Source organism: Notolepis coatsorum (genome assembly GCF_963971535.1).
Source record: "Notolepis coatsorum genome assembly, chromosome: 18".
NCBI lineage: Eukaryota > Metazoa > Chordata > Actinopteri > Aulopiformes > Paralepididae > Notolepis > Notolepis coatsorum.
Window position 1 is genome coordinate 19,289,980 of NC_140182.1, and position 15,603 is coordinate 19,305,582.

Here is a 15,603-nt window from a genome sequence, read left to right on the forward strand (position 1 = left end):
CTACTATGGCTACCAATATCTGTGTTGTGTGCAACATTGACAACGAAATGCCTCTCTAATTAATCGAAAAACAAAAGCACTTGCCAACAATGCCAATTTATCTTGCACATATCACACATCCAGAGACTAAACGTTTTGCATACATTGATTTAGTTGAACAGTTATTGGGTCAATTATTAGTTAGTTATTATTAGTTTGAATATGGCCACAGGGACATTGTAACACTTTGAGTGCCAGCCACGAGAAATGTAGTTTTTAATCGTTGTTTTTTTTTATTAGCGATTTCCATTCATTTTTCATCAATCTAGCCTCACGTTACCACTGGGACTCTCTCTGAGCTCGAACAGGGAAAATACCACCCCCTATCGTCTCTCCGGATGGTATTGCACCCATTGGATTGGACTGAATGAAATGGATGGGGGGAAAAAACGCCGCATTTTACTTATCAGGCATGTAACCGGAGACGATCGGATTCATTGCAGACCCTCATAACAGCGTGGACTATGCGTTTCCAGTACCCAGCGTTGGATCAATAAACGCGATCGATATTTGGAATGGCGATCAGGAATTGGAATAATCTTTTTGGAGAACATCTGATCTGAGGTAAGGAATCTATTTTACCAGTCTTGGGATAATCAGAGTTTTTACAAATGGAAATGTACAGATTAAAAAACAATCCGTTTCGACAATGTTGACTGCAAACAAGTCATTGATAAGCGACGGGCGTATTAGACACATTGTCATAATTTAAGATATAGTTTATGCGTTCGCAAATGTGCTCGCCCTCTCATTGAATAGAGCGCTGGCACTCAAGCGCTAATTCTAGCGCCCCCTGCTGGCACTCAGTGTTAATGTAAACGGGCAGTTAAATATAGCACCATGAAATGATGTAGATGAGCAATACCTCGTCTTATAGGGACTGCTACCTTATTTCATTGAGCAGTAGTTAACACAAGGATTCAATGTGACCATTTTCATTAGAAGATATACACCAAGTCATTGTCCTTTAAATGATACACACCGGACCCCAAGATGGTTCTATGGCCTGAGTCTAATGAACTTAAAAATGGAATGTATGGTTGACTTCAACCAGATGTTGAGACAATGCCCAACTATACACTTCAACATGAAGGGGGAAACAAGAGAAGATCTGGACTTAAAGCACAACTGCGAACCAAACTTAAAATCTGAACACTTAAGACCGTCACTGCCGCACTACCAACCGGTTAACCCTTTCACTGCGACAATACACAGGTTAACCCTCTCACTGCCACACTACAGAAGGTTAACCCGGTAACCGTCGGTAGTGTGATAGTAAAGGGTTAACCTTCTGTAGTGTAGCAGTGAAAGGGTTAAGACTGTTGTCTGGTGTATTTGGTAATAGCTGCACACTGCAGTTATAAAATATAAATAAATAGAAATTGGTCATCTTAAAACTCGTATAAAATGTATTTATTTCCAAGGAAACCATTGAGTAACACTTAATACAACAGGAGTGATCATTCAATAGTCAACAAAACCTGTGACTCCTATATAATAAAGAAGATCCCACATACAAGACTAAGAAGAACATCATTGAAAACAAGATTAAAGAGCAAACATATTGGCAATTTGCTGGTGCTACAATTTCAATGTTTTTCACATAACAAATTGAGGTGATATATATATATCGGTGTACAAAAGTGACAATATTTTACATTTACTTACAAAGGGCTGGATGTAAAAGTGCAGAATCCCTGAACCCCCTCCCTCCCCCGTCGTTCATCAAAAGAGCATGATCAAGGTGTTAACATCTTAAATTGGAATCTCACATACAAATCTCAAAAAATGTATATCTGGCCATTATGGCATTGTATTCAGTTGAAATTCTATACTAGTTTTACATTACATAATTTTTTTAAATATCAATTTTCTTTTTAACATTTTCCTCCCAAAAGAGACATTTGAAAACTGCACCTCATTACAGACAAACTGCATTGAATGGAGTAAAGCGTCACATAAGAAATGCAGGCATACAACAGAAAAGCAGCTGTGTAGCATCAAATTCAAACAAAACACACTAAACATGTTGGGTTTATAAAAGCAATTGAATAAAAATGAATAATACATACTAGAATTTTTGAAGTCAAAAGAAAAAAGACTTAAAAACCTTGAAGGGAAAAAAATATATATATACACGTCATATATACACGTAAATTGAGTGTGAATATTATACATGTTTGACTGGCCGTTCCGAGATTGGGCTAGAGCTAACAGGTCCTTAAAAACTCCCCAAACACTGCATGACATTCAGTTTCGTCAATCCAAAAAACGGTAGTTAACAGATGAAATATCTTCCAAGGACGTCACACTAGAAAGAAGCCAGCAAAGTGAAGAGGATTGCCTTGGTGTACAGTTCTGTTGGTGTTGACAGTCTAGTTTGAGTATGCATGTATACAAACATACAGTACTTTTCACCCAAACATAGTTTTGCAAGTTCTTTTTGTTCTCAAGAGTAATGACAATGTTGTGTTTGCAAAGAGAAATCCATTGAAAATCCATCTTGAGTCAGTATGTTTGCATGTCGATACCATTCTTATTGTACGATAATGGTCCACAGATGAAAGTATTCAGTCGGGAGGGAGAAGGTCATGCAAACGAAACCGGTCTCGAACGTGTGGTCTGACATCTTCATTCTGTGAAAGAGAATAATAGATCAGACCTAAAAAGGACTTTTCCTAGTAATGTGGTGCAGTATAGACCGATCATGACCAACTGTAAGACAAATTACATTGTCCTCCCATTGTCATTATGTAGTTAGTATATTTGTCATTGTTTGTTCACGGTAATTTCATGCCCGATTAGATTAGATTACATTTATTGTCACGGTACAAGTACAGAGTACAACAAAATGAAGGTCCCATCAACCGAAACGTCACTGTTTTAACCCCTTAAGCCCGAGCGGTCCGGTACGAGATTGATATCACGCCATTAATAGATGAATACAGAACGTATTAATTAATGTTAAGTTTTCTTTTTCAAGTGTAGCCAAGAGTAAAGACCCTAACCCTGTCAAGCCATCAGTTGATAAATATATTGGCGCATCCCGGCGAAAACCTGATGAATTAGACGGAAATAAAGGAAGTTGGCATACGTGTGTGTAGTCTTTTGAAAGAAGAGACCCAGGGCTTTCGAATTTCATAAAACTACACTTGCCAATCCCAGCTCATGTCAGCCCCTATCAATCCTATGGGATCCTATCTCGCGAGTCGAAGAAACCTGAACGTTATTGCCATAAAATGGAACGTAGTTCGTTTCTTTACCTTTTGGTGAACGTCTATAGTAAAAGAAAACGCATTGCAATCCGATGAAAAATGGTGGAGCTATTTACATTATAAAAAAGTAACTGTAGGGCGGCTGGGTGGCGCAGCGGAGATTGCGCTCATCACCAACGCAAGAGACACCGGTCTCGAATCCGGCTGTCAGCGTTGCCTCTGGCTTGGGCCGGCCGTCATACTAACTCAATTGGCAGAGTTAGCGGGAGGGGAGTCGAAGGGTGGTAGTCTGGTTGTTGTAAACAGCGACTCCTACAGGTCGGTCAGGGCGCCTGCACAGCAAAAGCCAGGAAAATGGCGGGGACAGTGTGAGCCTCCTACACGTTACTCCTCGCCAATGAGAGTCCGCGCTGGCAGGTGAAAAGAAGTGACTGGCTGCCTCCACATGTATCGGAGGGGACATGTGATGGGCTTCTATCCTCCCTACGACCGGCCTGTGGGGGGCACATGCGAGCAACGATCAGGAGAGCGGAGGGAGAATTGGCACGAGGGGAAATTGGGATGGGAGAAAAATCACAGAAAAAGGGGGAGAAAAAGTAGATTAAAAAAAAAGTTCCCAATGAGTCTGGGAAAGCTGCATTTTTGGAAGCATTTTGATGTAATTACCGCAGGGAGAACTCGAGGACAGTGCTGAAGCCATCAACAGTAGATGATGCAATTATTTTCATCCACAGCGCCCCGCAAATTAAGTGAACAGTGGACCGAAGTGGTTCATTTGTTGTTTGAAGTTGGAATATAGCCAGTTGGCGAAAGTTTTCATTTGTTCTTGGATGTAGCCGGTTGGCGAAGTTTTGTCAACGTTGTTCAACGCAAAACGTTTTTGTTGCCGACGTCAACAGCGAAGTGGTGAGTCCTGATTTACTAAAATTAATTGGCTGCTGGTCGAGTGTTTTCTGTATGCTTTTGTGCCATGACATTAATGTTTTAGTCGGTGTCTGCAGTGTGGGGGTATTTGCGACCCAAAGCTTTATGCAATTGCAGCATATCTCGCCCTGCGTGTGTGTAACATTTAGCTCATGTGTATTGTAAATCTAAAATAAAATAAGCCAGGCTGGCAGAGCTGGCAAAGGTGGCACACCAGTACCTCTGTATACTCGCGACATCGGATTCGGTAGCATCCGAGCAGTGATTTTGGACCGATTGTGACAAGGCTGCATGCGCTTTCCCGGCACCGTGTGAGTCAGTCTAACGCGCGCGCTGGGAATAGACAGCATAAGAAAGACGCATAAGACGGGCTATATAATGCTTCGTTAGTTTTCAGCGTGATATGCGTTATTTAGGTAGACCTATTGGACATTTTCGTTTTTGTTTATTTATTAAGTTAATATATAAACAGTGTTTTGAATATTTAAAACAAAAATTTATATTTGGCTATATAATATAATGCTTAGTTAGTTTTCAGCTCGATATGCGCCTATCTGTTATTTAGGTAGACCTATTGGACATTCGTTTTTTTATTAAGTTCATATTGGGGGGGGGGGGGGGGGGGGTTCACTCGGGCTAGGGCTTCAAATGTTGCATTACAGTCGGGCTTATTGTCGAGCAGGGCCTGAACGTCATGGACTCGGGCTGGGCACGGGCTTCATTTCAAGGCCTTTGCAGACCACTACTCCAGAGTGCGCCTATTTGGTCACATTTTGCGACCCGAAATAAGTCCCTGCTTATTTGTTCGCAACGGGTTCAATGAGTCTAACATGCTTTGAATCCTCGCCATTCCTGTATGCTTAATTGCTTATGTTGCCGTAAAAACCTATATTAACGTTAGCTGAAATATAAAAAAAACCATTAAGTCTGCTATAAGCCATTATCCTTTTCTGTGTGTGTGCGTTCTTGTCCCAGACCAGATGAGGTCAGAGGAGTTTGATAGTATTTACTGAGGATGGCCAGATAATGTTGATATTTAAACATAAAAAATAGAATCCATAATAAATGTATACATGATCATGCAACATAAAACAATTATTGTTGGAACGGTTTGGGAGAGAGGTAGGGAGGGGTTGTAGGTTGTGTGTCGAGTTCCAAAAAATGGAGCTTAAGTTATTTCAAGTTTCTTTAACACTTTGAGTGCCAGCGACGAGATTTCTCGTTAGTTCATGCCAACCGTTGAGTGCCAGCCGACGAGAAATCTCGTTTTTAAACGTTATTTTTTTTATTATCGATTTCCATTAATTTTTCATCAATATAGCCTCACGTTACCAGTGGGGATCTGTGAATGAATGAATGAATGAAAACTTTATTTAACAGATTGCAGAACGGGTACAATACAGTACGGCTCAATACATACAATTGTTAAGGGGATGCAGACCTGAGAAAGACGTTTGTCTTGTTTCCATCAGGGTCCCCCATTTTCAATTCATATAGACATTTATGACATACACAACATACATGACATTTATGGCATAGGGACATATAGGTATTTAGTAGGGATGGGTACCGAATTCGGTACTTTTGAGGTACCGAACCGAAACATGTCGGTACTACCGAGTATCGAATCAAGTGAGAAACCGAAAAAAAAATAAAAAAAAAATAAAAAAAAATATTTTTTATACATTTTTTTTTTTACTTTTCTTTTTTTTTTTTACTTTTTTCTTTTCATGTCAACGTTCACACGCACAATATATGCTTACCTAGGATTTGACTTGATTCAACAACAAAGCAGTCGGAGCAATGACAAGCCGAAAACTGTCGAAATTGTAGTTATTTGAAGTTTGGATTTTTTTTTTACGACTGAGGTAGGTAAATTTAATTTCGACAGTTTTTGGCTTGTCATTGCTCCGACTGCTTTGTTGTTGAATCAAGTCAAATCCTAGGTAAGCATATATTGTGCGTGTGAACGTTGACATGAAAAGAAAAAAGTAAAAAAAAAAAAAGTAAAAAAAAAGTAAAAAAAAGAAAAATTAATAAAAAAAAAAAAATTATTTATTTTTTTATTTTTTTTAAGTACCGAAAAAAGGTACCGTTGGGTACCGGTATCGATTCACAGGTACCGGTATCGGTTCAAATGTGAAAGGTACCCATCCCTAGTATTTAGTACTGATACATTTGTGACATAGGCGGTATTCAAATATACAGTACTGTTACCCCTAGATCCTGACAGAGTATATACATATGATGGGGAGGGGACTGTACATTAGGAGGGGGTGGGTGGGTGGGAGGGAAATATACATACGGCGGGGAGGGAATATATACATGCGGTGTCTGAGCTCGAACAGGGAAAATACCACCCCCTATCGTCTCTCCGGATGGTACTGCACCCCATTGGATTGGATTGAATGAAACGCATGGGGGGGGGAAAAAAGAGCCCGGATTCCACATTTTACTTGTCAGGCAAGTAACCGGAGACTATCCCAGTCATTGCCCACCATCAGAACAGCGTGGAATATGTCTTTCGACCACCCAGCATTGGATCAATAAACGCGATCGATATTTGGAATGGCGATCAGGAATTGGAATAATCTTTTTGGAGAACATCTGATCTGAGGTAAGGAATCTATTTTACCAGTATTGGGATAATCTGTCCCATATGTGTGTGGCTGTGAGTGTGTGTAGCTGATCAGGAAATAAGATAATGTATTTTTCAGCCCGCTTCTATAGCGTGCATAAGTACACATATACTATCAATAATCTAGCGTTTATTTGAAAACTATTCCTAAATAGGACGAAAAATGACGTGTTTTGTGTATTACAGTAAAGCGCGATTCCTGCAGAATCTTTAATTTCTTTTCTGAAAGTTTAAAAAAAAATGAGTGTTTTTCAAAATGGTATAAAACGGAAATGAACCGATTAAAAAACAAATCCGTTTCGACAATGTTTACTGCAAAGAAGTCATTGATAAGCGACGGTCGTATTAGACAGCCAGGGCTGTACGTTAACTTTTTTTGCACATAGCACTGGTGCTACAGGAGGTTAATAGTTTTGTAGCACAGGCCAAAATCTTGTAGCACAAGTATAAAACGTGTTATATTTGTAACAGTCACAAATGTGCCTATTGTATTTGTGTTATTTAGTTGCAGTGCCATGTTTGACTGTCATTTTCATGCTGACAAGTTGACGTCACACAGCCAGACACGTTAGGTGTAAGGAATTATGGGATTTGGTGTTGGATGTATGGACTCTACTAGGGGTGGGAATCACCAGTTTCATCACGATACGATACGATATAGATTCTTTGGACAATGATACGATATTTGCTGATATACGATACGATACGATGCAGGTGCCTGCAATCGATATGAGACGCTATCATAAGCCCATTTAACACAATCAGTAACATTTAGATCAACTCAAAAAAGGTAACGAAAATATAATTTGAAAAATTTATTTAGCTCTTCCAGACATTTAAATGAAAAAACAATCTATTGTTTTTAATACAAATAGACCTCCAGTTCACTGTAAAGTGCCACGTTTTGATATATTGAGCTTTAAACTTCAAGTGATTTCTTTTGGAACTCACAACACGCAGCCTAAAACCCCTTCCTCTCCCAAACCGTTTCTACAATTGTTTTATGTTGCATGATGATCACGGATTAATTTATTATAATAATTTTTTTATATTTGAATATCAACATTATCTGTCCATCCTCAGTAATCCTCAGTTTACTATAATATACTCCTGACTTCATCGTCTTTCCAAACGCACACACACAGAGAAAGGGAGAGTGCCCCCCCTTTACCTTTCTGCTGTTCTCTCTATGGCTCTGCCTCTGATCAGGATTAGCTTGTTAGCTTACGCCAACGTAACGTTAATTTCGGGCGATGTGGGCATAAAGGAATGGCGACGATGCAAAGCATGTTAGATGCATTTGACCCGTTGTGAAAAAAACACTTATTTCGGGTCGCAAAATAGGCACACTGATGTGTAGCCCTGCTCTGCTTTAATGCCAGCAAAAGCACGGACTGGGCGGATAAGACTCGACGAGTTGCCACGGGATTTTCAAAATAAGAGTAACGATATGAACCGAACGTTGTTAGCTGCCGGAGCCATAGATATTATGGCTGGAGCTGCGCTTGGGCGGAAATGAGACCCGCCACAGGATTTTCAAAATATGAGTATCGATATGAACCGAATGCCTATTGCACCAGTGCTACTGAAGTAAATCCATTCATCGCAGTCGCACAGATGGATGTTGCTGTAGCACGTGCAACATATATCTCGCACTGTACAGCCCTGTACCAACTGGGTAAGACAAACGACATATCCACTGTGTAAGACAAACTACATACCAACTGTGTAGTTTTGTGTAAGACAAACTACATACCATCTGTGTAAGACAAACTACATACCAACTGTGTAAGACAAACTACATACCAACTGTGTAAGACAAACTACATACCATCTCCACGAGCTTCTCCAGGAATGGAACCAGCTTTAGAAGCTCATTGTCGTTTCTGTCCATGAACCAGCTCTCAATTGGGATCCCATTGGAGAGCTGAAAAAGTGAATAGCTAGACTGTAACTTATATAAACCAACCAATACTCCAGTGAAACATTTACATTCATGAAAATCTTCCAAGAAAGCAACCAGGTCTAACCTGATAGGCAAAGGCTTGGGGTGAATTGTCGATTATTATAGTTTTTGAAAGATCCCTTCCAAGAATGTTCAAGTCTTTGATGTAATTTCCTTGTACACACACGCAGTGCTCACGGAAAAGCCTATGTCTGAAAAACAGAAGAAAAGAGCTATTACTTGCAAATCAGTTTCCTGGAAAAACATTTCAAACCAGCAGAGTTTAAGTTAACATTGTTACAACTATAGAAATACATACATATTTCAAATTTAAAAATGCAAATAAAACATTTAAAATAAGCTATAAAATCAACCGCATTTTAGCCTAACCTAATTTCTTAAATGCAGATGTATAAACAAAAAAAGATTAGTTAAATAGATAGTATACCCCATCTCAAACCCTCATCTACTGTGCACATTTGTGTATCTCCTTAAACAATCCTGACTAAACAGGTTTTGACTGTAAAGACACACAGCAGAAGTTAATCCTTTCTAAATAGTTTTTCCTTGGTCATAGGCTACAAAGTAGTCCATTAAACATGTCAACAACAGTAACATTTAATAATAAATAGGCCACTGTTTATTATTCACTATACTTACAGTAGCTTTCTATTTGAGTCGCAAAAAGTTCAGTAAGGACCTGAAAAGAATACATGGGCACAGTGGCTTCCCATTTGAAATAGGAATGGGAATAACGGTTATTTGGAAGGCCGACTATCTGTTGTCATTAACCGTAAACCCATTAGCTGTGGCTGTTGTGCTGAGCAAAGCTTGGGGAAACGTAGCAATCATGTAAAATCACAGGAACAATGCCTTCCGAAACATTCTCAGAGACAACCGGCCTGACTTATTACTCAATCACTAAAGTCGCTTCTATGAGACTTGGAAAAGTTGACACCATTACAATTTTTTCTCTTTTCTTTTTTTTGCATTTATTGCTTTTTTCCTGGGCCCCGTACCTGGCTAACTGAGTTAGCCGGATAATTTCCAGCATAGCCTGACTTAAGCCAGACCTTTCCATTCCCAGACGCTCGATTGTCTAAATCACCATGACAACAGATCAAAAAGTTTGAGCCTGGTCGGGAGCAGGGTTAAGTTCAGTTAGCTGGATGAACCATGGCCACGCCCCGCAAAGAAATGCCAGCTCGCTTCCTGAAATATTTCTCTCACAGTCTAGATCCCATTATACCATTCTGAATTATGTTTTTGTGCTTCGTTTTCCTAGAGGGGGCTTTTGAAATGTATAATAATAGAACTAAATGCTGATAATAAATCATATTGAGCCTATAGATTTACTTTGTCCTAAATAAAATAATGCACGTCATATACGGCACTCGGAGTCGCGATACACACTGCATGTGGTTATTTTAATAACGGCGCATTGCAAATGTGAATCCCGCGGGGATATTGTTAATGAATGAAACCTATCGGCCGTTTGGCTCCGATTAGTTTCATATATTCTCCGCTGTAGATTTGCTTAACGGAGCGCCCAGATTGTGTTTCATTCAAGCATGAAATTGAAGTGTCTATGCGTAGATTGTGGTTTTTGTGTGATATTGTAACTGGGATTAAAATGTCTGATGAGATGCGCTGTTTGACGGATTTGAGAAATTGAATGAGCCGTTGACGTCACATTAATGCATTTGAGAATAAAGAGATAAAACTTCATTCAAAAGAAAAATATTCGAAACACGGGTTTCTTGTCCATTGATGGATACACAATGAATATATCCCGTCTGGCACAGTGGTGCAACGGCTAGTGCTTAATCCTGTCAACCGGGCGACCCGAGTTCGAAACCCCGCGTTTCCAATATAATTTTTTTGGAATATAATATTAATGATTAATGCTGTCTTTTCAACTGAAGCGGCCACGCGCAATTATCCAGAGTCTCAAGTCTGGTTCGAGTTAACGAGACTGAATCAGCGTTCGAGGAACAGGAAAATCCCGGCTTCAAACATCGGGTTAATTGAATCTGGATAATGGGACTCTTGATCGACTTAGTTGAACCAGGTACGGGGAATAGGGCCCTGGTCAGACATGACCGACAGATGAGGAGAGGGTGAACGGGAGAAGAGGCGGGGAAGACATGCGACAAATGTCACCGGGAGCGGGAGGCGAACCCGGGACGGCCGCGTAGGTGTGCGATGCACTAACGTGGTGCGCCCCACCATTACCTTTTCTGACGCCACAATATTCTTGGTTATGAAAAGTGATTTGTTGGTCAATTAAAGTGTTCAAAGTGCTTCTATGACTGAGTGAAAGACGCAGAGCTGATCCCGAATGCTTCGAAGCTTCAATCGCTGTCATGGTAATCGAGCAATCACTATTTGATGCTTAGATTTCGTTTTTTTCTCTTTTTTTTAAGAATGTGCCTCAGCATAAGCATAAAAAATTATAATCAAACATTCATTCTGAAAATCAGTTCTTCTCAGACAAGGACGTCATAAGAACGTCTACTACCACATTGCCCTCATTCCCTGCCAAATTGAAAAGCTTCGATTATGCTCAAAACCCACCTTTTCGCCATAAACAATCCATAAGCTCGTTTTTTGTATTGTTGTATGTGTGGTGTATTATGTCCGTCTGTTCTCTATCTGCTTGGTTGGACTGCATGTATTTTTTTCTGTTTTCGTATTGTTCCTGTCTTTTTTGTTTCTCTTTCTCTCCCGGGATGCGCCCCGGGCCGATGTAACTATTGGTTGAGGGGCACAATATAAATAAATTTATCATATCATATCATAATTACTACTGAAGCTTCGAAGCCCAAGCTTTTACTCACCTAACCAACTGTTTCTTCGGATCCAGGATGTTGAGCAACTTGTCAGCGTAGACTTTCTTTGAAGCCGTAAAGAGAATAATCTGTGAATTTTTTAATAAAACAATGGTGAGCTTTTTACATTCAGAGTGAATTACAATGAGGAGAATTAAACAGATTTTGGGGAATCATTTAAGAAATCGAAGAAATCTCACCTCATACATTTGAGACATGCGCTCGAGAAATTCTCGAAAAAAGGGCCTCAACCGAACATACACCTTACAATAAGAATCAGAAGGAAAACATGTCATCAATTTGACGGAGACAGGACAGCGAGAAGGTATCCCTCTCCTCCGATTGACCTTAATCTCAAACCCGCCCGGCACCCTCTCTAATTTGATCCTCTAATCACAAAGTTTGTCAGAGGGAAGCAACAGTTGTGATTGGAGGATCAAGAAAAGAGGGGCTGAGATAGTTCAATTACAAAATGGCCCATAGCCGTACCTGGTATATTACATCCTGAAAGAGCACAGGGAATGTAAGGGCAGCATCCTCTAGCTCGTTCAAACTACAGTGCACCAGCGTCTCATCCTGATAAAGAGGAACAAATAAAGAAAATTACAATTAGGGCATAAAAGGATACCTTGGATTTGGACACAGAACAAAAAGCAGCAACAACACAGTTCCTTCCTCTCTTACCAGGTCTAAGACCAAGGAGAACTCTGGCGTGCTGCGTGTTTTCAAGGGCAATGCTGGTTTGCGGGTCAACTGCTCCTCCGTCAATGGGGGTACATGCTTGATGAAGAAGTACCTTGAAACAGAGAACACATTAAAAAGGTGCAATATTTCAGATTCTGAATATTAACACTTTGAGTGCCAGCAACGCGTTTTGTCGTTAGTTTATGCCGCCAGTTGAGTGCCGGCAACGCTATATAGCGTTTGTTTGTCGTATTTTTTTTATTGGCGATTTGAATTCATATTTCATCAATCGAGCCTCACGCTAGTGTTGCAGAGTCTCTCTGAGCTCAATTGGGAAGATACCGCCCCCTATCGTCTCTCCCTGTGGTACTGCACCCCATTAGTTTAGACTGATGATGGGGGGGGGGGCAGTTTCCTCATTTTACTTTTTCCGTCAAGCCAACTGAAGAATCCATTGTGATCGCCGACCATCAGAACAGCGTGGATTATGTATTTCCAGCACCCAACGCTGAATCAATAAACGCGATCGATATTTGGAATGGCGATCAGGAATTGGAATAATCTTTTTGGATAACATCTGATCTGAGGTAAGGAATCTATTTTACCAGTCTTGGGATAATCAGAGCTTTTTTCACAGAGATATCAGCGTGTCCCATATGTGTGTGTGTGTGTGTGGCTGTGATCGCTGATCAGGAAATGAGAGAATCGATATTTCAGCCCGCTTTTATAGCGTGCATAAGTACACATATACTATCGATAATCTAGTGTTTATTTGAAAACGATTCATAAATAGGCCGAAAAATGACAACGTTTTTGTGTATGCCAGAATATTCCAGTAAATGCCGATTATCACGGAATCTTTATATTTTCCTTGAAAACGAGGGCTTTTCAAAATGCTATAAAACGGAAATGAAGCGATTAAAAAACAATCCGTTTCAACAATGTTGACTGCAAACAAGTCATTGATAAACGACGGGCAGATTAGACACATAGCCATAATTTAAGACAGAGATTATGCGTTCACAACGCTATCATTGAAGTGGGTGCCGGCATTCAACCACGTTTTACCATGTTAATGGCCGGCACTGAAAGTGTTAATATAGCAGAAAACAACTATTTTCCATGTAAAGATCTAGTGGAGTAATGGCCTGCTCACTCCCTTTTTCCACCTAAAATATGTTTCTGACAACATTGTATGCTGGAAATAGGAGTTGAAATTGCTGTATCTCGATTAATGTTTGTAATGCCTAGTTTGACAGTTTGAAGCACAGAATCAACCCAACCATAGAAGCATTGACTGCATTTGTTTTGGTCTGAGATTCTGGTGCTATAGCGACATCTAGAGGCTGAATCTGTGACAGCTCCTTAAGAATCCCTCACTTTGCAAAATATGCACATATCACCCTCACTTTAACCATATAAACTTTATTTATAAAACTGATTTATGTTGGTCCACCTCTAGTGTCATGTGTCTTACTGTAGCCCTCACTGTAATTGCCCCAGGGGGATTAATAAAGTTGTGTGGTAAGAAATGTGTGGCAATACAGACCATTAACCTACAGGCTTATGTGCAACCCCAAAGAATGTATCCAATCTATAGAAACAGCATCAAACTGCTTTAGTATATTTTACAGGTTATTTAGTTATTCCTATCAAATAAATGGTTGTTTTCTTTATAAGTGGTCCTCGTGGTTAGTTACTCAGCTGATAGAGTTGTGCCCTTCCTGATGACTTGTCCTACAGAACTTGTAAGTCGCTTTGAATAAAAGCATCAGCTAAATGACTAAATGTAAATGTAATGGTTAGATTCCTACAAAAAAAAAAAAAAAAATACATGTAATCAAAGCTACTCAAAGACACTTTGGGTAAAACTGCCTGCTAAACTTCATGTTATTAGCTTAGTAAACAAGTTGTAAAGTTGAGAATACACTCAAAAATAAGATCTTGAACTATACTTACGGATCAAAAACCTCCCAGTCTTCCTCATACGAGGCCTCTGGTGGAGCTGTGGGTGGAGCATGAGGGTAAATACTACTGTCTGGCGTGCACCCTGGAGCTGATCAGAGAACAAGAGAGAAAGAAAGACAGAAGATATCAGGATACAAACCAAAAATAAGTTAAATACTGGATGATCTAGGGCAGCGGTTCCCAAAGTGGGGTCGCGGGTAGGTGACAGTGGGGCCGTGCATTGGCAAAACTCAGATCGAGTTGTCCACCCGGCAGCTGTGTGTATTTGCCATGTCTCGCCCCTTCATCAACGGAGGCTGACGCACAGTATTCCAATACACATCTCACTACATCCTGCGCATGTATAATCGCGGGAGGGGGCCGGGGGTCTGGTCTTTTGTGTGTAACCTGGACTCGCAATAGATAGGTTTGTTGTCAGAAGCGGTGCCGGTTGGTCGCGATGAAATGGGCTCTGCACATAACCAGCTGCTATACCACACTGAAGTGAGGTGGCTATCTCGAGGCAGAGACTAGAGTATTAAATCGCCTTTTTTAACTCACAAGACGCACAGGTTTTACTTGCAGACAAAAACAACCGATTGGCAGAGAAATGTGCTGATAATGAGCTGGATTACGAAACTCTGTTAGTGACACTCCAGGTTAATCAGCAGAGATTTTGGGGTAATTCGTCTTTCGTGTGACGAGCTACTGAAAGTCAAGTTCACTGGACAGGCCCTCGCAAAGTTCTGGATATCAGTCCGGAACGAGTACCCAGTGTTGTGTAATGCTGCGCTGAGAAAGCTTGTCCCCTTCTCATCAACATACCTCTGTGAGGCCGGATATTCAGAGTAGCAGCGGATCTCTGCCAAAGCGCACGTGAGCACATTTTCTTTTCATGTTCTGGCAACATATTTTAGCGAAATATGCCTTGTTTTATAAATATGTATACACAGAAACAATTCCATTGCTTTTGTTGATAATGTGAATTAATTTCATTGATAACATAGTGCTGTAATTTCATTTTCTAATAACTATGCATGATCAAGTTCAACAACGTGTGCTTTTATTTTCATATTCCTTATTTCCACGTTGAAATTACATTCTGCGCCAGTCATGAGAAAAGTCGGCTTAACTCACCAACCGTTCAGCACCAATCAAGAGAAAACTCTGGTTTTAATTAGGGATGTCCCGATAAAAAATGTTTGCTCCCGATCCGATCCCGATCATGTGATTTTGAGTATCTACCGATACCGATCTTTCCCAATCCGATTGTCCCAATTTCTCACATTACATTCACCCTGAATGTTGACGTTATGCAGGTGAAAAGTTAACTTCATTCAAGCGAGGCATTGCAATCCTTGACATAAATCATTTGATGTA

The 15,603-nt window shown here is 40.2% G+C and overlaps 1 protein-coding gene across 1 annotated transcript in view; it reads right to left on the reverse strand.

The window, feature by feature from the left end:
- Window positions 1-1,430: 1,430 nt before the first annotated feature.
- ctdspl2a (CTD (carboxy-terminal domain, RNA polymerase II, polypeptide A) small phosphatase like 2a) overlaps window positions 1,431-15,603 on the reverse strand; it is a 33,497-nt gene continuing 19,324 nt past the window's right edge. The window contains exons 6-13 of the mRNA XM_084335465.1: window positions 14,236-14,332; window positions 12,277-12,388; window positions 12,082-12,168; window positions 11,793-11,855; window positions 11,602-11,681; window positions 8,847-8,973; window positions 8,648-8,743; window positions 1,431-2,675 (exon numbers count right to left, since the gene is read on the reverse strand). Of these exons, the coding sequence (XP_084191591.1) occupies window positions 2,610-2,675; window positions 8,648-8,743; window positions 8,847-8,973; window positions 11,602-11,681; window positions 11,793-11,855; window positions 12,082-12,168; window positions 12,277-12,388; window positions 14,236-14,332 (728 nt within the window). The 3' untranslated portion in view covers window positions 1,431-2,609. The remainder of the gene's footprint in view (window positions 2,676-8,647; window positions 8,744-8,846; window positions 8,974-11,601; window positions 11,682-11,792; window positions 11,856-12,081; window positions 12,169-12,276; window positions 12,389-14,235; window positions 14,333-15,603) is intronic.